This window comes from Cucurbita pepo, chromosome LG19 (assembly GCF_002806865.2).
Source record: "Cucurbita pepo subsp. pepo cultivar mu-cu-16 chromosome LG19, ASM280686v2, whole genome shotgun sequence".
Lineage (NCBI taxonomy): Eukaryota > Viridiplantae > Streptophyta > Magnoliopsida > Cucurbitales > Cucurbitaceae > Cucurbita > Cucurbita pepo.
The window spans coordinates 1,758,952-1,781,053 of record NC_036656.1 but is presented as its reverse complement, the minus strand read 5'-3'; the positions used below and the strand labels follow the sequence as shown (position 1 = coordinate 1,781,053).

At 38.0% G+C, this 22,102-nt stretch overlaps 2 protein-coding genes across 3 annotated transcripts; both read right to left on the bottom strand.

Moving 5' to 3' along the window:
- Positions 1 to 2,642: 2,642 nt before the first annotated feature.
- Positions 2,643 to 10,505, bottom strand: LOC111781509 (cationic amino acid transporter 2, vacuolar-like). The gene is made up of 14 exons (XM_023662149.1): positions 9,972 to 10,505; positions 9,183 to 9,384; positions 8,727 to 8,811; positions 7,831 to 7,971; positions 7,625 to 7,743; positions 7,435 to 7,531; positions 6,408 to 6,580; positions 6,214 to 6,280; positions 5,169 to 5,327; positions 4,365 to 4,632; positions 4,175 to 4,283; positions 3,614 to 3,726; positions 3,152 to 3,227; positions 2,643 to 3,001 (listed from the first exon to the last, which is right to left on the bottom strand). The coding sequence occupies exons 1-14, from the start codon at positions 10,141 to 10,143 to the stop codon at positions 2,845 to 2,847; spliced, it is 1,938 nt and encodes a 645-aa protein (XP_023517917.1). The 5' UTR covers positions 10,144 to 10,505; the 3' UTR covers positions 2,643 to 2,844.
- A 4,168-nt stretch (positions 10,506 to 14,673) lies between these two features.
- LOC111781458 (BTB/POZ and MATH domain-containing protein 4-like) lies at positions 14,674 to 21,417 on the bottom strand. Of its 2 annotated transcripts, none has more exons than XM_023662047.1 (4): positions 20,759 to 21,417; positions 16,676 to 17,021; positions 16,281 to 16,560; positions 14,674 to 15,205 (listed from the first exon to the last, which is right to left on the bottom strand). In XM_023662047.1, exons 1-4 carry the CDS (start codon positions 21,142 to 21,144, stop codon positions 14,931 to 14,933), a joined length of 1,287 nt encoding a protein of 428 aa, XP_023517815.1. In that variant the 5' UTR covers positions 21,145 to 21,417; the 3' UTR covers positions 14,674 to 14,930. The 2 variants fall into 2 exon arrangements, with proteins under 2 accessions (XP_023517815.1, XP_023517816.1); XM_023662048.1 differs by lacking the exon at positions 14,674 to 15,205 and adding an exon at positions 15,217 to 16,050.
- Positions 21,418 to 22,102: the final 685 nt, after the last annotated feature.

Sequence of the window (22,102 nt, the reverse complement as noted above, 5' to 3'; positions counted from 1 at the left end):
GTGGTGGCGACGGAGGCAAGTACGATGATCTAGGATTCCACTCAAGCGGAGGAATAGGTACTCGTTCCAGGGCATCCTGAAGTTGAGCTGTGATCCCTTCTCGGAGGGATTCGACCCAAATGGAGGAATAGTTACTCCTTTCGGATACATCTCAAAGTTGATTTTTTATTCATTTTCTAAAATGGTAGACGAGGGTGGCGGCGGCGGATGTGAGTACGATGAGCTGGAATTTCGCTCAGACAGAGGATTAGGTACTCGTTCCAGGTACATCCCAGAACTGAACTGCGATCCCTTCTCAGGTGGTGCGAACTGACTAGTGAATCCATGCTGGCCCGTTAGGATAGTACCGTAGAAAAATAAACTGATATGATAGGTCCCGTCATTGCATTCATATGTTTTTGTTGCATAACTGCGATACGGGGTCACTTACTGAGTATTCTTAAAATACTCAAGCCTCATGCTACTGCATTTTTTAGATAAAGGCAAGGCGCCCCTGTAAGGCTGACGGACGTATCGCAAAACTCCAGTATCATAACACATGCATATGATAGATTTGCATTTCAAATTTAATAGTATAAATTAGTATAGGTTGAATTGTATTTAATACCATAGTTTAGTATAGATTAGTGTGTAATTGCATTTAATAAAATATAGATTAGTCAGACATTTAATTTTTTCCTTCTTTGTAATTGTTTATTCCGAGTTAATAAATGAGTTATGAATTAAAGTTGCATTTAGGATAAGGGTTCATTAAATTAATTTTGCGTTAAATATCAAGTTAAATGTATAGTAGCGGTATTATAAGAAAAGATGGTGTTTTAAATGTTTTCGACATTTATACTATAAATGATATTTTTTTAAGAGTTATATTTACACATAAGAGATAAACATGAGACGTAGTGGTGACTCTGAAAATGTAGAAATTTATATATATATATATATATATATATATACACATACATAAATGTATCTACATACATATAGTATGACAATAAAGTGTATATAAAAAATCTATGAGAGCAACCCGCTCTCGTACCAATTGTTGGATCCGTATGACAACGGAGGGGTGAATAGAGTTTCAACAATTAAATTATTTAAGTATGCTTTATTTTTCTAATTATTAAACTTTTTAGAAATAGCTTGGAGATATAATTAATACAACAAAATAATTCACTTCTAAACAATAAACAATTATGAATAACATAGAACATGCAATAAATGTAACGACCCAAAATTTTCTACTTAATTTAAGTTTGTCACGGTATACAAAGAACATTGAATGCAAAAAGATTTCATTTAAACTTTCATAAAACGTCACCTTCATCTTAAAACAAAGTCATGGACTTACGTGACACGTGCGGCGCAAGGAATGACATCTCATGCAAGTATCGCATCGATTCATAATGAGGAAGTCATGTTTTCATCTCATGGGTTCATTAAGGTGTTGGGGCGAAACCATCACATTGAGGAAGTCACATGGGAGCGTGAGAACGAAATAAGAGAAAAATACCCCGAATTAGTATAAGAGTTTGAAACTTTCAAGGACGAAAGTTCTTTAAAAGTATATAATGTAACGTTCCGTTATTTAAAAAAACATTTANATGAAATAAGAGAAAAATACCCCGAATTAGTACAAGAGTTTGAAACTTTCAAGGACGAAAGTTCTTTGAAAGTATATAATGTAACGTTCCGTTATTTAAAAAAACATTTAAATTATAGTTTTTCGAATATTTCTTAATTATCTTAATAAGTATCTCAAANAATATATTAGTAAGTATCTCAAATAAAATTTTCCAAATATAATAATTATATTTAAATACATGAAAGGTAGAAATTATCTTTATTATATTAAGATATACTCTACTCTATAGAGTATTTATACCTTTACACTTATATTATAATAGTCAACGAAGAGGGTAAAGGAGGAGTACGTGAATTCGATGCTCTTTTACTCGATTCAGAAGGAGGTGATGGAGGAGGGTCCGATGTGGTTAGATTCCAGCCTGAAGGAGGAATAGTTACTCCTTTAGTTCCATAGTTGAGCTTCGATTTAGTGGAGGAGATAGGAAATACGATGATGGAGGAAAAGGTACNTTAGATTCCAGCCTGAAGGAGGAATAGTTACTCCTTTAGCTCCATAGTTGAGCTTCGATCTAGTGGAGGAGATAGGAAATACGATGATGGAGGAAAAGGTACATTAGGATACATCCCAAACTCGAGCTTTGATTCCTTTTTTGAAATGGTGAACAAGGGTGGTAGCGGCGGAATTGGGAACGTTGTCGTGGGATTTTGCTGAGAGGGAGGAATAGGTACTCGCATCCCGAAGTTGACCAGCGATCCTTTCTCAAAGCCAACAAGCTTTAGATCTCCATTGAACACACCAATTCTTGTAGCGTGTATCATGAGGGCAGAAATGAGATAGGTGGCGGGATGGGGCAAGGGAAGGCTTCCTATTCCTACCCAATGGACATCTCTAATCACGTTCTTGAAAGGTCACATCTGTTAAAAAAATTCATATATTATCTACCTCATTAATATCGTCGAGGTTTTATTGGTCAATGACGATCAACTGAACTCAAAGACTATATAGAATTAATTTTAAACCTCGTAAACTGAGGTATTCCTTTTGAAACCTCGACGGCCAAATAGATCGAAATCTCGATGACGGGGAGATATAACCCACAAATAAAAATGAAATGTGCTTTATATTTACATTATTTGGTTCGAAGGAAATTCAATAACCAACCCTATATTACAAGGAGATAGATTAATCTCCATGGATAAAAATATAGTCCTAAGCAATGTCCCAAAGTTTTTTGCCTTCTACTCTTTGTACCAACTGATTCATGCTACCACCTCCCTCGAGTACTTGTTTCTCTTCTCGGCACGGGTGACTGGCACATAGATTACATCTCGTAGAGAGCTGTGGGTTCGACCGTAGACTGCGTAAACGATCACTCCGATAAGTAGCCATATCGACACACGAGCCCATGTACCAGCACTGAAAGGATAAGAGAAAGGGATCATTATTTCAGGGGTAAGAAACGAACATGAGGGCATTTGGGTGAATGTTAAGTTATATATACGATTCGATATCGAGAAAGGAAAGTAACACTAGTAAACGAACGAGCGAAGATGAAAGGGTCGTTGCCTGAGATTGATGAGCAAATAGGTGTTGATGATAATACACACAATTGGTATCAGAGGAACAAATGGACAGGTGAAACCTGAGAAGACAACAGGAGAAAATGCAATGGATCAGTGTGTTCATACATTAACCAAGAATATACATTGTTCATCACTAGACTCGAATCTCGAGACGATACGACTCGGAAATCAGTACAAAGCAACCACAAGTTCGTAACGTAGGACTCGAACAGAAGAATATGCAGGGATTGTTCTATCTTTCCCTGGAATCAAAGATGCTAGAAACTAAAAACTAGTTAACCTGGTAGCGGGCGAGTTCGGTTACCAGCAGCAGTCTCTACAATTATATTAAGGATAGGTAGTTCGATCCTAAACTCGTTTATCGAGATATTTGAGCGTCAAGAATAAGTAAATGGCAAATACAAAAACGGGAGTCGAGCGAGAAAGAGAAAGAGTAATGTCTCACCTCCTGAGTGCCCAAAGCTGTGCCTTGCATCATCTTGGTCGATACACGAGAGCACGACCAAAGCAGATAACAAAAGCATAATACCGATTCCGCTAACTGAGTATCGAATATAGCTGGTGGAAACATCAAACACATCGAGCAAAAACAATTAAAAGACGAACAGAAACGTTAAAACGTAATTATACGAGTTCCACCGCTAAAAAAACATGTCAAGAACTTGAATCTTAGCAGTCTCCTTTGTAACGGCTCAAGCCCACCGCTAGCAGATATTGTCCTCTTTGGGCTTTCCCTCTCGGGCTACCCCTCAAGGTTTTTAATATGTGTCTGCTAGGAAGAGGTTTCCACTCCCTTATAGAGAATGTTTCGTTCTCCTCCCCAACCGATGTGGGATTTCACAATCCACCCCCTTTAGGGCCCAGCATCCTTGTTAGCACACCGCCTCGTGTCCACCCCTTTCGCTCCATAGGTTTCAAAATCATTCAACAGACATTTGCAAGATGTTAACAAACAGAAATCTCTACGTCTTACTCGAAGAAAATAGAAGTCGTAATAACAACGAACCTTGGAAGCCTCAAGTTTGTAGCTGCATATGTAAGAAGTAGAGCCCCTACACATGTTAACAAGATGATCCACCCCGCAACTTTTCGTCGATTCTTCTCGTTTAGAACGTCTGCAACGATTAAACATAAGAACACAGTGGATCAACCTCATTGTAACAAGCGAAATGCGTAAGAGTGACTATGAAACTTACAGCCACGTCGAGCGAGATAGCTCCCAATCATGGGGATGTCAACTGATGAATCCGCTTTCTCGAGCAAGGGTCTAGAACTGTCCTTAGCAGAACCAATCTCGGGATCTTTTCCATCAACATCTTCGGCACTCTTACGGTACGATATGGACAGTGGATCGACCGAGTCCTGAAGAGATGGTGGCAATGGCACCTCATTGGGTGGAATGTATCTGAGAATCAACACTGATACAGCCACTGTGGTAAATGCAAGAAGGGTACCAACACTCACCTGGACAAAGAGAAAAACATGTTCAACCAATTCTCCCGCATAATGTATTGTTAGCTCCACCGCTAGCAGATATTGTCCTCTTTAGGCTTTTCTTTTCGGGCTTCACCTCAAGGTTTTTAAAACGTGTCTGCTAGGGAGAGGTTTCCACATCCTTATAGAGAATGTTTCGTTCCCCTCTCCAATCGATGTGGGATCTCACAATCCAATCAAGATGTCAAATTCAATTGTGTATCACATGGTCATCGTCTTAATAACTAAACTCTATGAAATAGAGAAGACGTTTATGAGAATACGAACGTCAAAATGTACATTACTCACGAGACACAACAAGGTATAAACGTAATATACAATGCCAATACGAAAAGATAGATGCAGCGAATTGGAACATCGTCGAACTCGGTGAGACGACTTAAGATAGCAAAAAATTTCAGATTGAATTGGAAGGTTTCTTTAGGCTACGAACATCTTGACCGAACGTTTTCACGTTTAACATCAATTCTATAAAACTAGAGAAAAATTAGATAGAGTCAACTTACCATCCCTGCTAACTCTGAAACATCCATGAAAAAGGCCAGGCTTGCAGCACCAACACCACTTGCTATGGTGCTCTTGACAGGAACTTGAGTATGTTTATTAACATCCGAGAAGAAAGAGGGCAGCAACCCATCTCTCGCCATTGCCATCAAGATTCGGGGCTGGAAAGCCAAGCAGATATGTCAAGAACAGAATTCATGTATAAGAAGATGGAAAATGTTAGAAAGAAAATGTAACCGCCCAAGCCCAAGCCCAAGCCTAGCAGATAGTATCTTCTTTCGGGTTTTCCCTCAAGGTTTTTAATGTGTCTGCTAGGAAGATGCTAGGAAGAGGTTTCCACACCCTTATAAAGAACTTCGTTCTCCTCCCCAACCAATGTGGGATCCCACAATCCACCCCCTTCAGGGCTCAGCATCCTCGCTGGCACTCATTCCCTTCTCGAATCGATGTGGAATCCCACAATCCACCTCCCTTCAGAGCCCAGCATCCTTGCTAGCACACCGCCTCGTGTCCACCCCCCTCCGGAGCTTAGCCTCTTCGCTGGCATATCGCTCGGTGTCTGGCTCTGATACCATTTGTAATAGCCCAAGCCCACCGCTAGCAGATAATGTCTTCTTTAGGCTTTCCCTTTCGGGCTTTCCCTCAAGGTTTTTAAAACGCGTCTACTAGGGAGAGGTTTCCACACCCTTATAAAGAATGCTTTGTTCTCCTCCCCAACCAATATGGGATCTCACAGAAAGAGAGAGAGAAGAAGAACGTTTTTTCTTGTTTAGGATTCATATATACCAAAAAAGCAACGCAGCATCCAAGCTAATTAATAAACAAAAATACATATTCTACAATGAGCAATGAGCCAAGAAATTGAAAGGCAAATAAGAGTTCCAACATTCATAACATCCAAGGGGTCTTATTCCTTGTATCATCGACGCAAAGCGTAAAATGTAATCTACACGAACAATCAAGATTATTTGGTGATAGAACAAACTGCAAGCAAGTCTAGAAACTTTGAGCTGGTTAAGAGACAACTCAAAGAGCTCATATAGGTACCTGAGGGAGAATAGAACCCAGCAATGTTGAGCAGAGTGCAGTAACAGCTCCAGCACTCACCACATACCTGGAAGCATAAAGATAACATCATCAGCTGAGACAATCTACCCAATTTATCCCAGAGACTACCGACAACACAACTTGTGGCACGCCCCGTGTAACTCGAAAATGAAAGCATACGAGTACACACTTACGCTGCCCAATGCATTCCATGCTGAGCGAATGCAGAGGAAATGGGGGTATCAGGATCCATCTCATAATAAGGCACGAGACCAACAATGACGATCGAGACCATCATATACAGGGCACAGCATAGCGATAATGAAGATGCGATCCCCAGTGGCAAATCTCGTTGAGGATTTTTCACCTATTGAAAATAATCATAGTAAGTCAATGCTGCCACAAATTAGTATCTTTGTTGCATATTTGTCCATAAACATTCATGTATGCTTAAATGAAATTAGTTGACTGAATAGCCCAAGCCCAAGCTCAAGCCCACCGCTAGTAGATATTGTCTTCTTTGGGCTTTCCCTTTCGGGCTTACCCTCAAGGTCTTTAAAACACGTTTTCTAAGGAGAGGTTTCCACACCCTCATAAAAAATGTTTCGTTCTCCTCCCCAACCGATGTGGGATCTCACAATCCACCCCCCTTCAGGGCCTAGCATCCTCGCTGGCACTCATTCCCTTCTCCAATCGATGTGGGACCCCTCAATCCACCCCCTTTGGGACCCAGCATCCTTGCTGGCACACCGCCTCGTGTCCACCCCCTTCGGAGTTCAGCCTCCTCGCTAGCACACCGCCTCGTGTCCACCCCCTTCGGGGTTCAGCCTCCTCGCTGGCACATTGCTCGGTGTCTTGCTCTGATACCATTTGTAACAGTCCAACCCCACTGCTAGCCGATATTGTCCTCTTTGGGCTTTCCTTTTTGGGCTTACCCTCAAGGTTTTTAAAACGCGTCTGCTAGGGAGAGGTTTCCACACCCTTATAAAGAATGCTTCGTTCTCCTCCCCAACCGATGTGGGATCTCACATAAATCTTAACCACGTGTCAATTACAAATGTGCTATTGGTTTAGATTCATCAAATTGATTTGTTATTTTTGTATGGATTAAAGAAGTTAATTAAGAAGAAAGAACAGGGAAGAACTTGGTCTTCATTAGGAGATCTTTAATTTACTTTTCAAGAAGTTCCTGAGATAACAGATGCTGGCACAATATGTTACCTCTTCAGCAGTACTCGCCACGGAATCAAAACCAATATAGGCGAAGAAGACGGTAGCAGACCCCGCAAGCATCCCATCAACTCCATAGGGAAAATACCTGTTATATTGCAGAGTTGACATTCATAAATACACATCATAGATGACACTAAATTATAGAGGAACAAAGTACAGAGTAAAAAATTTGAAGTACCCTGTAGGAAGTTCATATCCAATCCATCCCGTCTTGAAACCGATATACGAGCCAGCAACAATGACGAACATCAATGCACATATATTTACACCTGTCACAACAGCTTGTGCCGCAATACTCTGTAGGACAACTAACAAATTAATAACAACAATATCTATTTATCATACATGAGATAGAAATTATTCTGAAAAAATACACTAGTATACCTCCTTGATTCCCATACATAAAAGTGCAGTGACAATCAAAACTAAGATAGCTGCACATGGATCAACAACAATATTGAGTCCAGGTAGTGTTTGCCGAGCTAGAAAGGAAGGCAAACGATCATTTCCACCGAACAACATGGCCTGTTGGAGGGAAAGGATAAAACAGATAAAGTGAGAACTACCAAGGCGTCAGAGTTCCAAAGTTGTATCTAAAATCATGGCACTATAACATAACTTGTAACAGCCCAAACCCAACGCTAGCAAATATTGTTTGCTTTGGCTCGTTACATAACAGCCTCACGGTTTTAAAACGCGTGTACTAGAGAGGGGTTTCCACATCCTTATAAGGAATGTTTCGTTCCCCCCTCCAACTGATATGGGATCTCACAATCCACCCCCCTTAAGGCCCAACGTCCTCGCTGGCACACCGCTGGGTGTCTAGCTCTGATATCATTTGTAATGGTCCAAACCCACCGCTAGCAAATATTGTTCACTTTGGCCCGTTACGTAACAGCCTCACGGTTTTAAAACGTGTCTACTAGGGAGAGGTTTCCACACCCTTATAAGAAATGCTTCGTTACCCTCTCCTTCGTTCCCCTCTCCAACGGATGTGAGATTTCACGATCCACCCCCCTTGGAGCCCAGCATCCTCGTGGCTCTGATACCATTTGTAACAGCCCAAACTCATCACTAAAAAATATTGTTCACTTTGGCCTGTTACGTAATAGTCTCACAGTTTTAAAACGCGTCTACTAAGGAGAGGTTTCCACACCCTTATAAGGAGTGCTTCGTTCTCCTCTCCAACCAATGTGGGATCTCACATGACTTGACTCAAAAAAAGAATTTGTTTCAATTTTATTATTGAATTTAAGTGAAAAGTTGGGAGGCGACAGTACCAAATTTGGGGATATTCCACGTGCAACAGTCGAGCCACCAAGCGTATATTCCAATATCAAAGCCCAACCAATCAACCAAGCAACACTGAAAGCAATAGCAATGGATAATCACCAACCGGTAGGCAAAACGTGATGTGAAGATGAACTACATCGTCGTATAATTAATAAAAAAAATCATAAACTACATCGATAGTTATCGGCCTCATTGCAAACAAGTTTTCTGGATGGGTCAATGAAATTCAAAATCAGCTATTTCCCATCAGTTTCAAGAAAGTTCATCATACAATATACACATCCAGGTCCCCAAAAAAATGACAAACAAACTGATAGCTATTTCCACTGTGATACGACTTACTTCTCTGCTTCGAAACCTCAATCAAGCACTCGACTCACAATCCAGAAAAATGGCTTAACATTAACAATCATAATCTGCAAAGTAAAGTCACACGAAATTACCCTTCTCCAACACATATGTACGAGTAGTGATACGCACTTCCAGCGGACGGGCAACGACTTGCAAGCTCCGCATAGCAAAATGCGGAAAGAGCTGCAGCTATTCCAGCAATAAGGAAGGAGATAGCAAGGGTTGGTCCGGAATGCTCTCTAGCAACAGTTCCAACAAGAATATACACTCCAGCTCCAATAGTAGCACCAACTCCTACACAGAAATTGTGGTCAATTTGTGAGTCATTGACCTTGACACGGTAAAAATAGTTATTAACTTGAATAAGTTTAGGAAATAGTTAATGATTTATCTAAGAGAATTGTCAGTGGTTTTAACTTGGAGAGAAAGTCTAAGGAAACTTTCTCTGGTAAATACTCATGAGATGTATGCTCTTTTCACAACAACAAAGACAATTGAAAAGCAAAGTGCTTAAGATTCCTCTATTCAAGAGCTCTCTCCCTTCGTTCTTTTAGATTCTTTTATTTGTTTCGACATATTTCGATCGTGGATCATATCCAAACACGTTAAGAGGCAGATATACTTGAGATCCGCACAAGAACAGCTGAACTACCAGAAGATCAATATTCATCAGATTTTGGGGAGTGATCAATAGTAGGAAAAACCAAACAATCTTCACCTTCAACTTCAGAGAGACAACTAACAGTATAAAAACTTAATCTCAAGAACTAATACCAACAAGAGCAACATCAAACACAGAAAGAATAAAGGTTTCTAGGAGTTAGAGAACATGGCTACCAAAATCAAAACAAAATTAAAAGCACAAAGAATAACATGGGTACCTATTGAAATAAGATGAGGAATAGATAACTCTCTGGCTAACTGATGATGCCCTGATGAGGATGAAGAATGGGCAGAATCAACCTGTTTCCTCCTTATCAATGCTTTGAAACCAACCCTTGAACTCCTTCCACCCCTTCCACTTTCCTCTATAGAATCACCCAAGAAACCCATCCAGAAAATCCGTTTATCTTCTCTTTTTTCGCTGTTGTTCTTCAACCCAAGCTTAAGATTACAATAATTATCCACGAAGTGAGGGCGCTAGAGGCAATAACTCAATATATATCTCTTGAAATAAGCTAAACCCAAACCTACCCGCATTCCCAAATTGGGAAAAAAGAAACCCCAGAAGAAATTTCCAGTGGTTTTTCTTGGATTAAAGCGGGGAGCGGGCAGATTCCGATACAGAAAAACACCCCTCTTCTCTTCTCTTCTCTTCTCTTCTCTAATTCTGTGTTGGTCTCCCAAATTGAACAAAATTTGAGAATATAAGAAGAAGGGTGACCCTTTCCTTGTGTGGCTGCGGATTCAAGGAAATCGATTCAATTGTACTGAATTTGAATCATGAAAAATTAATGTTGCGTGTGGAGGAGGCCCCCACTCGGATGCTGACGGCCCATTGGTTGATCTGCTGCCCGCGGGTAGATGGGGCAGAGATTGTCAACAGTGTGGAACGGGAATCCAACTTGCCGCCTTCCAAGGATGGCGGGTCGGTGTGTCAGCCTTTTTCTTTTTTTTCTTCGGTTGAGAAAATGAAATTTCTCATTAAATTATCCCTAAGGATTAATTTTAATTTTTAAATTGTTTTATCTATCAAATTATTTAATTTAAAAAATATTTAATTTATATTACCCGATTTATAGGTTGGGTTAGATTAAGTTATGGAATATTTTAACACGTTCAACTTGTATCAAATAATGAATTCAACTCTGATGGATAGTTTAGGGAATGATCTCGTGTTTATAATCAAAGAATACTCTCCCCATTGGAATGAGGCCTTTTGGGAAGTGCAAAGTGATGAGAGCTTATATTTAAAGTAGACAATATCATACTATTGTGGAGAGTCATGTTCATCTAACATGGTATTAGAGTCATGCACTAAACTTAGTCATATCAATAGAATCCTTAAATGTCGAACAAAGAACTCCAAAAGAAAAAGAAGGGGAGGTGTTGGATGAAAGTCCCACCTCGGCTAATTGATCATGGGTTTATAATCAAATAATACTCTCTCCATGGGGATGAGGTCTTTCGGGGAAGCCCAAAGTAAAGCCACGAGAGCTTGTGCTACTCAAAGTGGGGTCGTGTTCGATTTTTTTGAATCATTTTCAAATTTATGAGTAAATTTGAAATTTATAATTATTATTAGGCTAATAAAAAAAATTAGATTTTACATTATTTTGGAAATCATATTTTTTAATTGCCCATGCATATACAGATAAAATTTAATTATTGGTGGGACCCAGGCACCAGTCTACCATCTGATTGGAAGATGTAATCAAGATGGACGGTTGTGATTGAAAGATGTGGATGTTGTGGAGTCCACATGGCATCATCTAGCTTCTAGTCCCTCTCAACTAAATTACAAAAAATAATAATAGTAATAATAATTTGAGAGAGAGAGAGAAAGAACATGGGACCCATTCCCGAGATTAAGGAGATGTTTTTCTTAAAATATTTATTTATTTGATAAGAAAAATTAAAAAAAAAACAACTTAAAAATTAAATATATTAAAAAAATATCGACCATAACTCAATTTTTTCACGCCCACTTCAAATTTTTAACCTCGAACTTACATAAGCGTTGTAGTTTTTACCGTATATTCAATTTTCATGAACTCGTTCATCAATTTTAACATTATTGTACGGTAAAAAACTTTCAGAACTTGTTAACTTTAAGAACCAATAGGAGCATAACTCAACTGCTAAAGAATCTACTTTTTATAGGGTCGGAGCTTGGAATATCAATCTCGACAACCCTCAAGCGCTAAGTTAAGTCGAAAGTACGTATCTAAATTTTTTGTCAGATTCAGGTAGTTCGAGATTATTAGATCGTTGTAGTTTGGTTGGAATGAGATACGAACGAACGGGTAATACTTTATGTAGAAAAAGTGGTGGGAAATTTGGTCCAATGGCAAATCAAAACCATTAAATATAACACTTTATGAGTTATGATTATATGAAAAATAATTAAAAAAAAATGGAGACTTTATGCTTTGGGAGTCTCAAAATATGCATACCTCCCTTGAAATTTACACCTTATCTTTTCTATTTTATTTTTTTATTCAGCTTCAAATTATTATCTAAATAATATTATAAATTATTAATTTAATTTATAAAAAAATATTTGTTCAATTTTAGACGGTTACAAATGGTATCAGAGCTAGACATCGAGCAATATGTTAACAAGGACAGTAGAATCTCAAGGGAGTGGACTGTAGGATGGAACGAAACATTCTTTATTAATGAAAATAAATAGTGAACTAAAATAGACAATATTTACTTATGGTATAAAATGTAACAGTTGTTTTATTATTTATCGATTAAATAATAATAATAAATTAATCTAAACTAAATTTAAATATTTAAAAGTAAGAAAATATATTTTAATTATAATTTATATTTGGGAAGATTCAATGAACAATAATATAATAAGATTTATAAAATATAATATTATTTGGCTTATTGAGATTTGTGCTTAATGGATTGGCTAATGGGTTTGAGACATATCTAATCATTGATGAATAGGGAGAATATATAAGTGAATGAATGTATCACTTTTTAAGAGTTTTAAAAAAATGCTTCTAAACATGTGTATAACACGTTTTACGGTAAAATCGGAGATTATAGCTCTTGATATAGAGAACGAGTTGAACGGGTCCAGAAACATGAGTTGCATGTCATGTGCGTTATCTTGATTCACCAATGAGATAAATAGTTGTAGGGTTTGATCTTCCTATTTATTCGGTAAATTCGATACGTATTCACTAAAGAACGTTCAAGTTCACAAGACGTTGGTTTTGATGCATAATTTATTTATTTACTTTCGATGTTTTTGTTTTACTTTTCTCACTGGGATTGTTCGATTTTGTTTTTGAAAGATAGTGTTGGTTTAAGTTTCAAAATGATTTGAAACATCAACATGGATCAATGTATCCTATTGAGATAGATCGTTGCAGTATGCTTGCAACTCGTGTAAAATAAACAATTTTCTTTATGTGAGATCCTATATCGGTTGAAGAGGAGAACAAAACATTTTTTATAAATATGTGAAAATCTCTCCCTGACAGATGCGTTTTAAAAACCGTGAGACTGATGGCTATACGTAGCGGGCAAAAACGGACAATATCGGCTAGCGGTGGGCTTGGGGTACTAATTCCACAAATAAAACTTGACTTGTCTTTAATGAACATGGATTAAGACGCCTTAGTTTGTATCGTTCTTCCTTTCTTCAAGAGAATCCGTGCTTGAATCTAAAGGATCTCTTTGTAATGCAAACTTGAAATTATTTGTATATCGTAGTCTTGATCTTCTCGAGCTCCTCACTTTTGTCTTTAGGTCATGGATGGATGTAGAAGTGAAATAGGGACATTGCTTCGTGTATAACCTTTTTCGGTGGAAGAAAAGGAATAGCGATGGATTCCTACTTTTGTGGATAGAATCTTCAACGAGTAGAAAGAGCTCTTTTGCTCGCCCCTCTCCCTATCTCTAAAGGGACGTAAGCACTGAACTTGATAGGGGATGAGATTGTAGGAAAGTCAGATGCATCTCCTACGGGCTTAAACATTGATTTTGTCTCTGTCTGTTATGGATCTCCACCCCCTGGGATCGAGAAACCTTTTGGGCCAAGAAGCTATAGGCAATTCTCACGATCACGGTCGATCATGGTTCACCTCCATGTCGTGAAAGTGAAACCAAGATTTTATGTCATTAACATCAACGAATCACTATATTTCTTTCATCAGTAGAGCGATCGGAAATTAAATCAACAACATATGTTGTACACTTTATCTCCCCGGGATTGTAGTTCAATTGGTCAGAGCACGAACAAAAAAGTGGGGTTGCGCCCCAGTTGTTCAACCTTGACTTTTATTTGAATCAATCATTGAATCCTGTGCTCTCGTTATTCTTGTGATGTACCTCATCATTTAAATCAAATCTCCCTTTTGGTACAACGAAGAGTTTACTATGGTTAGCGTAGTGAGTCACCCAAGAAGCATGCCATTACAACAAGCAGCTTGATCTATAAAGGTTCAAGAGCAACGCTGTAAATAAGATTGAAGAAGAGGAGAGGCTCCTAGCGGAGCAGATGGGATTGTTCGAATAACGAACTTAAAACATGGAGCCCGAGCAACCAAAGAGCGAGTAGTTAGTGGCCAATAACGTTTCTTTCACCCTCTTTTTCACTTTCTTAACATCTTCTCTCGTAGACAAGAAGCAACATATACTTGCACACTTTCTTTACTCATCGTCATATCATCAACATCTTCATGCGAAATATTGTCTCTCTCTTGCTTAGTCCTGCAAATTCAAGATATAATACAGACATGCATTTTATGAATCGACACATTTAAGCTAAAGTTTCTCGAAAAAGCCTTCTAAAATAAATTAACATCGTTCTCACAACGTCATAGCGTAAACGTCATATCTACAACTTCACAACATGACAATAAAACAAAAAAGGTGTAGATTTCACAACAACAAGAATTTTGTTCTGAATAAGAAAGCTTTATTCAGTCAAGGCAAACATTCCATTACAAAGATTATGACATCTTGCTAAACCAATGTAGTCAAAAGCACAAATGCCAATCTTCTGATTCAACATACAACAGGTCAACAAGAGCAATGATGATTTCCCTTTACATTCTCTATGGCTACACATCTTCTCTTTTACTCAGTAGTTCTGGAGATCATTTCATAAAATGTTATTATACAGACCACGATAGTAAGTTACCGATTATGCGTTAGCCTTCTCGCCTTGGACTCCGGATGCAGGCGTCGCCACCGTCAGAATGCTGCACCCACAGGCTTCGACTCCTTTCTCCATTTTCCCATGTCTGTTGCCTCACGCTCCTGTCGTTTGTATCCCCGCCGTCGGAGAATTGCGCCCACACGCTTCGACTCTTTCCTCCTCCGCTAAGCTCCTCATCCTCGCACCCGGCAACAGTCTTCAAAAGCTCTGACTGCAGCAGCGGGCAGTTTTCTTTGAGAAACTCAAACCCATCAGATTGCATTACGGCTGCATTAAACCTCTGGACAATGAGAAATGGAAAAAGAGAAGTCGTAGACATACAAGAAAGAAAAAAAGATATCTCCAAACAATGCATATCATGGGCATGTAGTATGAAAAGAGCACAGCCATAACGGTATCTACTATCTTAACTGAAAGAAGAACAGATTACAGCCCTATCCCGCGTTCGAGAAGCCCAAGAACTCTCCCCGACCACACATTGCGCACCGGCCTTTGCCAAAAACTGCCATGTCTTTGGATGTTCCCTAATTATGATAACAGTCTAACAGAGTTCATAGTAAGCATCCCAGACCACACATTGCGCACCAGCCTGATGGCCCTATCTACATAAAGTCACTAATTATATGATAGCCATGTGACTACCCCATTGATTATGTTTGCAATTTTTCCTCCGGGAGTATGTATAATGGACTGGGAGCCTATAATATTTGCTATTGGAAAATAGTTTATCCACAAATCTAAGTGTTAGCAAGGAAAAAGAAAAAAGATCCTAATTTCTTGAGATTCTTAGTCCAATTATAAAGCAAAAATCCAGTAGTAACCAGTGATTTCCTTACATAAAAGGCAAAAATTTAGGCGGACAACACTGCATTATAAAATCCAATCATCAGTTCAAATCCTATATTATTAGCGAGTTCTAGAAAGTAGAAAAACACAAACAAAAACAACTGTGGTTTCATTCATCAAGCAACCATCTGTAGTATTTTATTCAAGAAGATGCACACCAACAATCACAAGTGTCTTCAACTGATTGTAAGATGTGACAAAGATAAAACAGCTGAGCACACTGGCACAATCCTGGAATTAGAGACGTAAAATGTCGCCCATGTCACCTAAAAGACAAATATTCAGCAGACTAGTTCATAGAGACAAATGCTGACATACAGAAATTTCAACCATATCACCTGAACATACATGTATATTAGGCATGTCAAATGTAAGGAAGATTACCGGAAAGAACAATGTTATAATTCTACTCCATGATATAGAATATGAATAGCTGCTGAAATTTCTATCCAGAGAATGGTAATTCTACAATGAAAACCAACTAAAAAAAACATACCGACTAGATTTTCTGCAGTAAATTTTAGGCAAACAGACTTCAAATCAGCAGCATGATAGAGGTCAGCAAGGGCCAGAATATGGGATACAGAGTTCACGGATATGTCCTTGCAGAGTACAGATTCACACATCAATCTAAGTCTCGGCAAATCATATTTATCAGCAGCAGCCAACAATTTTGCAGGCAATGAATCAGATAGGGACGGAACTGAAGATGAGCTTGCTTCCAAGAATTCGTCATCTTCTGGGAGAGTATCCCTATAAATGAAATGCAGCAAAGCCTGCTTAGACGAAATGCAAGAAACTGTCAGCAGATGGGAAGCACATTGGACGTACTACAAGTCAAGCAGATTAAATATTGGAAGTTATGAAGTACTAGTTCTTTAGAGAATCCACCTTAAAGACCCTAGGTTCCATTTCTGTTATAAGAATTTCATCATTGTCCTCTTCCATCATGTTGACAAAATCATTCTCGAAAACAGGAGAACGAGCAGCCAATACTAGCTTGTGAGCACAAAACTTTTCCCCAGAGACATTGAAGGTGACATCTGAACCCTCCTCATTTTCCAGCAATGTGCCAAAATGATCTCCAATATCAGATTCAGGGACATGAATGGAGTGTAGTCTTGAGCTGTCTATTCCAGACACAACAACACCAACAGTGCAATTTATTTTCAAGCAATCATCCTTCAGGAAAACCGATGTTTCAAGTGAAGTCCTTCTGAAGAAGCGCTTGTAGCCCCTAAAACCAAAGCAAAAAATACATTAATTTATAATTAATACTACATAAACCATAGAACAAGCTTGCATACAATTCCACTGAATGAAAGGAAAAAGTGAAAAGCCTGACACAAACACAAAATCTTTAATGTATTTATGCCACCTCAAAATTTGATTTCAGACTTCAGGCTATAAAGGTCATGCATGTTATCACAAATCAATAGCAAGAAGAGGGTTACCAAGAGACAAGTGAAGAAGAAGCTTATGTAGAAGATTAAAGACTTTACAACTCAGGAAACAGTGTAAGACCCATAAAACAGATCCTATTCAAGTCAAGTTGTACATGGAGAAAATTAAAATACTAGTCAAGCCACTTTCTTTTAAGATGCTCAAGGGCTGGAATATGAAAACAAAAAAGCTAGTTGCAATTCATATGCTAGAATTCACCACCCATACAATCAACTTGTCACCAGTCACCATAATATTAGGCGGCAATGAGAGCAAAAATGTCCAAGAATCACTTAGTCATTTGGTAGCCTCATAGGTTAAAGATGTCAGAGTTCGTGAATAACCAATAAAACTATGAAGCACAGACCAAATGCGTATAAAGTCCAAACACTAATCAAGCACTAAGACACTTGTTGGACATGGATGGGATACTTATTAAGCACAATAAAAGCTTATCATATTGTTGTTGAACAATTTGGATGCATATTTGAACAAATGTCAAAGACTTGTCTAATAGAATCCAGTCAGCCATCTCACTTCCAGAGTACTTCCAGTTTTTTGATTTTCATAAAAATTAATTTCAACATCTTGATTTTCATAAGAATTAATTTCAACATCTTTTTTCCAGTTTTTTTTTTTTTTAAATAATAGGTCATTCTGGCATTGATTATGACCAAAAACAGACCCATCCCAACGCCCTTACACCCCAGTCAACAAATAATAAAAATCCTTTAGAAAAGCCAATACTCTTTAAATAGGAAGGGGGGAAAACTTGGTCCACAACTTTAGAAAAGAAAATAACCAGATAAAAGGGTGGTTAATCAATTCTGGCGGAATCCAATATGGAGAAACCACAGAATTACTTTCTTCCAACAAACCACCAATATCTAACCTGCACACATATATATCAAATGCTTCCAATTCTTTAAAATAGCTAATAGGAAGCACATTTTTATTTTGAGTTTGAAAGAACACCAACAAAAACTAAGCTAGACAAATAAACAAGCCACCAAATGAATAAGACGACAACAAGCTAGTAGTAGGGAACTCAAGTTGTTAACTAGAAAAAGAAATATTACAAAAATAACAAGTCAGAAACGCCCACAAAGAGGCATTGAAATAAGCCAAACTCCACATCCCAAGACCCCTCTACACCTGTAAAAATTTTCCTCTCTTTGACCAAATACACCACATTGATAAGAATCTGAGTCACCGAAAAAATCTACCTCAATCACAACGGGGGACAAGGGCCTTATCCATTGTAGCCTGTGAACTTAAGAGCCAAGGCAACCCCAAGTGCCAGCTTCCAATTTTTTGGGAGAAAGAATATTTCCGAAGGATGTGGTCAAAATGCTCAAATGTTTACTTTAAAAAAAAACATGGATTTCGCATTGATGAGATGAAATTAAAAAAACAAGGCAAACCATGCGAAAGGAATTACAAAAGAAATTTCCATTGGGCTATAAGAGATGTAAGACTATAATCGCCAAAATAAGGGGAGAATTTACACCAAGATAGAGCAATGTAAGTTAAATGATCTAAAAATGAGTCAAAACTATAGCCTTGTCCTTGAAGATGCGACAATTACTTGAAAAGAACACATCATTAGGGCCTTAAAATGCACGAGGAAGATCTTTGGAAAAACTGATGTGAATCCATTGATGAATAGAAGCAAACACCCAAGAGTGACTAGGACTGTTAACTTACCACCAAAAACTACAAATCATTTTGGTTTTAACCCCAGGGGGAAGAATAGTTGTGAATTATCATGAGAACCAACTATCCAAGATTGAAAAACTAGTTCCTTGCCTAGGATTAGAGCACACCACAAGTCGATGGATCAGCCAAACTCGAATGTTCTGAGTATGTAATTCTTAAAGCAAGAATTTGAAATGGGGATGTGATGCTCACAGCAAAATGATTTTTCTTATTAAAATTAAGTTCTAAAAAATACAAAGAATAAGAAGTCTTTTAAAAGCATTTGACTAGCCCTAGATGAAACCCTAAAATTGTTGGGCTTTCGGTCCTACATGTAACTTTGAATAATGAAGCCACACATCGATCAGGTGAAGTAAAAAGGCAATAATCCCCCTACTCACAACCTACGACATAAGAATCAGGCTTCCTGATGGGATTTCTTTTGGGAAAGGTGATGGGGGGAAGGGTCTCAATAAGTTAAGTAGGCAGTGGTCTCATGGCCATGGGAGTTCAGGGTTTGGGGATTGGAACATGAGACATCAGAATGTGGCTTCGTTAGCTAAATAATTGAGGCACAGAAACCTAACGTTTCGTGGCATGAGGCCATCACAACTAGGCAATAAAGGAGGAAGAAGTAGACTTCTTATCCTGTCAGGAGGGGGCAATATTGGCTGGTTTACTTTTGTCTCCCTCATCTCTGAATACCCCTGTGAAGCATACAAAGATCGACCAACCCCCACCCTTCACCAAAGAGCCACCAACCCTCCCGAAAGGATCAATTGCTGCAACTAATACTACTTACCAAACCACTTCCAAAGAACCTTTAGAATGAATCAGCTCCACCACACTAATCTAGCCAATCATGATAACAACTAAATGACAGAAACCTTTGGTCAAAAGAAATAATTCAATTCATTCATAATTGATGTGGAGGTATTGAAGAAATCACAAAAAGAACTTGAGTAACAGCAACTTGATCAAGCCCTGAATTAAAGTTAAGACTGACAAGACAGCACAGGGTTTATTCCGACCTTCATCCAAAGCAATAGATAAGGATTTTTTATTTTGGATAGGTATTCTCAAATAGCTCTAAGAGCAATATTCTTCCCGTTCTGGGATCTTCCTTACCTCCAAGAGATAATTTGTTACGAGTAAATGCAGTTAAAGCCATTAATTATGAAACTTGGATGGAATGCAATCGAATGAGTTTTTAAAACAAGTAAAATTATTGATTTATTCGGCTTGTGGCAGCTAAATGAAAAGGATCACAATGGTGTTCTCTTCCTATACCATTTTTTTTTACTTTTCTTTATTAGACATTTGTATGAATTGGTAACTCCTTATATCTCCTCCTTAGTTTGCTTGTTATTTTTCTCACTGAGATTGTATCTTTGAGCATTTGTTTCTTTTCATCAGTTAAATGAATTCTTTCTTTCTTGTAAGAAAAACATAGTTTTGTGATTTGATAGGTACTTTACCACATAGACTGCAGGGTATGCAACAAGGCACATCCCATGGGTCCATCAATTATCCAGTTCATCATTGAGATTTGACAACATCTGTATGTGACATAATAATCATAATTGTTGAAAAGCCTCATTGCTTCACTTAGCTATCAATATTGAGATAAAAGAGGGGGAAAATCATTACCCATATACTCCCAATCTGAAAATCTAAAACACCCATTTCCTACTTGTTAATCATCCCCTAAAGATATAAAAAAGAATGAAAACTGCACTAACATCGTGCGACTAACCGGCAGCCATGGTTCTAAATTCATTCGCAGGAAACAAAAAGGAAAACAATTCAAGCATTGACAAAGAGAAGTCTTACCACATGCTACCTCTGTACTTGAGCGTATAAGGCCCACTCTCGAGGGAGCGATCGAAATGACTATGCACCTTGTGCTTACCATCACCACTCTGGTCCACCAAAGTCAGTTCAAACAAGGCACGCACATCAGTGCCCTCGCTCGCCAAGGCAATAAACACTGACACATAAGCCGAATTATCCTCAGGATTCTTGCCGTCAGGATAGAAGTATATGGCCCACTGATAACCTCCGACGGTAAAATTCTCGCTGGCAATATGCTTTCCCACGCCGATCCCCTTGGCGAGAGAATAACCCTTGATCACAAAGTTATGGGAGCCATTAACAGTCTCAGTAACAGAGCGGGAGCTGGTCGGAGAAGCTAAAGGGCTCTTGTTGGGCGAGTGCATCTTGTTATGGCAGCGGAAAAGAGATGCTCATGGGATTCAAGGTGGAATTAAAACCCTAGGTGAAGAATCAGAGGACGAACCTGAAAAGGGGAAAATCTGAAGGCTGCATGGGGCAAAAGGGAATGGAGTTGTGAAGCTTCCGCCGGAGATTTTGAAGAACAAACTGAAATGGGAGATTTGGGAGAGAAGGATTTTGATTCCGTCGAAAATGACTGATCGCTTCGCTTTCAATCTTCACTATCTCTCTCTCTCTTTCTGGGAACGGAAAAGCAATTTCAATCAATTGCTTGCTATATAAATATATCATTTTAATTTCTTTTCAGAAATTAATAAAAAAAGTTCTAAATTTTTATATAAGGTATTATAAATACTTTTTCAGGAGGTAAATTGTTAATACTTTGTTTCAAAAATATATTTAAATTTTAAAAAGGGTTATTATTATCCTATGTTTAAAAAATGGTCATGCAATTTTAGGAATAATATTAACATTATTTACCTTCGTAAAAAAAAAATTTAAAATTTATTTTCGTTAATATATAGATGAAAACTGTCTATCGATGTTTCATTGATTATCTCCAAACTTTTTAATATTATTTTAAAAAATTCATGAATATTTTTGAAACATGTACCAACTATACAAGCTTTTGAAGTTTTTAATAAAGTTTAAAGGAATTTTTTAAATTTTAAACTTTTGAAAACTTTAGGGTATTTTTGAAACCTTTGGAGAATTTAAAAGATATTTTTAAATTTGTTGGGTAACCTAAATTTTTTGTTTTTTTTTTTTTAATTAACCAAAAAAAATCTAACCCAACCCAGGTTAGGTAGTTCAGGTTTTCGAGTGAATATAAACCCTGTTAGACTCAACATTTATGGTTTGAGTTAGATAGTCCAGATTAATTTAGTTCTTGTGTCATATAACACTTTTAAGTAATATTGAAATTAAAAAATTGAAAAAAAG

Excerpts from the sequence above, each read along its gene's own strand:
- LOC111781458 (XM_023662047.1), bottom strand. The coding sequence starts at position 21,144 with ATGCACTCGCCCAACAAGAGCCCTTTAGCTTCTCCGACCAGCTCCCGC. Across the intron at positions 17,022-20,758 it reads AAGTACAGAGGTAGCATGTG|GGGCTACAAGCGCTTCTTCA; the intron begins GTAAGACTTCTC and ends CTTTGGTTTTAG. Across the intron at positions 15,206-16,280 it reads TACTGCAGAAAATCTAGTCG|CCGTAATGCAATCTGATGGG; the intron begins GTATGTTTTTTT and ends GGTTTAATGCAG.
- LOC111781509 (XM_023662149.1), bottom strand. The coding sequence starts at position 10,143 with ATGGGTTTCTTGGGTGATTCTATAGAGGAAAGTGGAAGGGGTGGAAGG. Across the intron at positions 9,385-9,971 it reads TCCTCATCTTATTTCAATAG|GAGTTGGTGCTACTATTGGA; the intron begins GTACCCATGTTA and ends ATTTCTGTGTAG. Across the intron at positions 4,284-4,364 it reads CTATCTCGCTCGACGTGGCT|ACGTTCTAAACGAGAAGAAT; the intron begins GTAAGTTTCATA and ends TAATCGTTGCAG.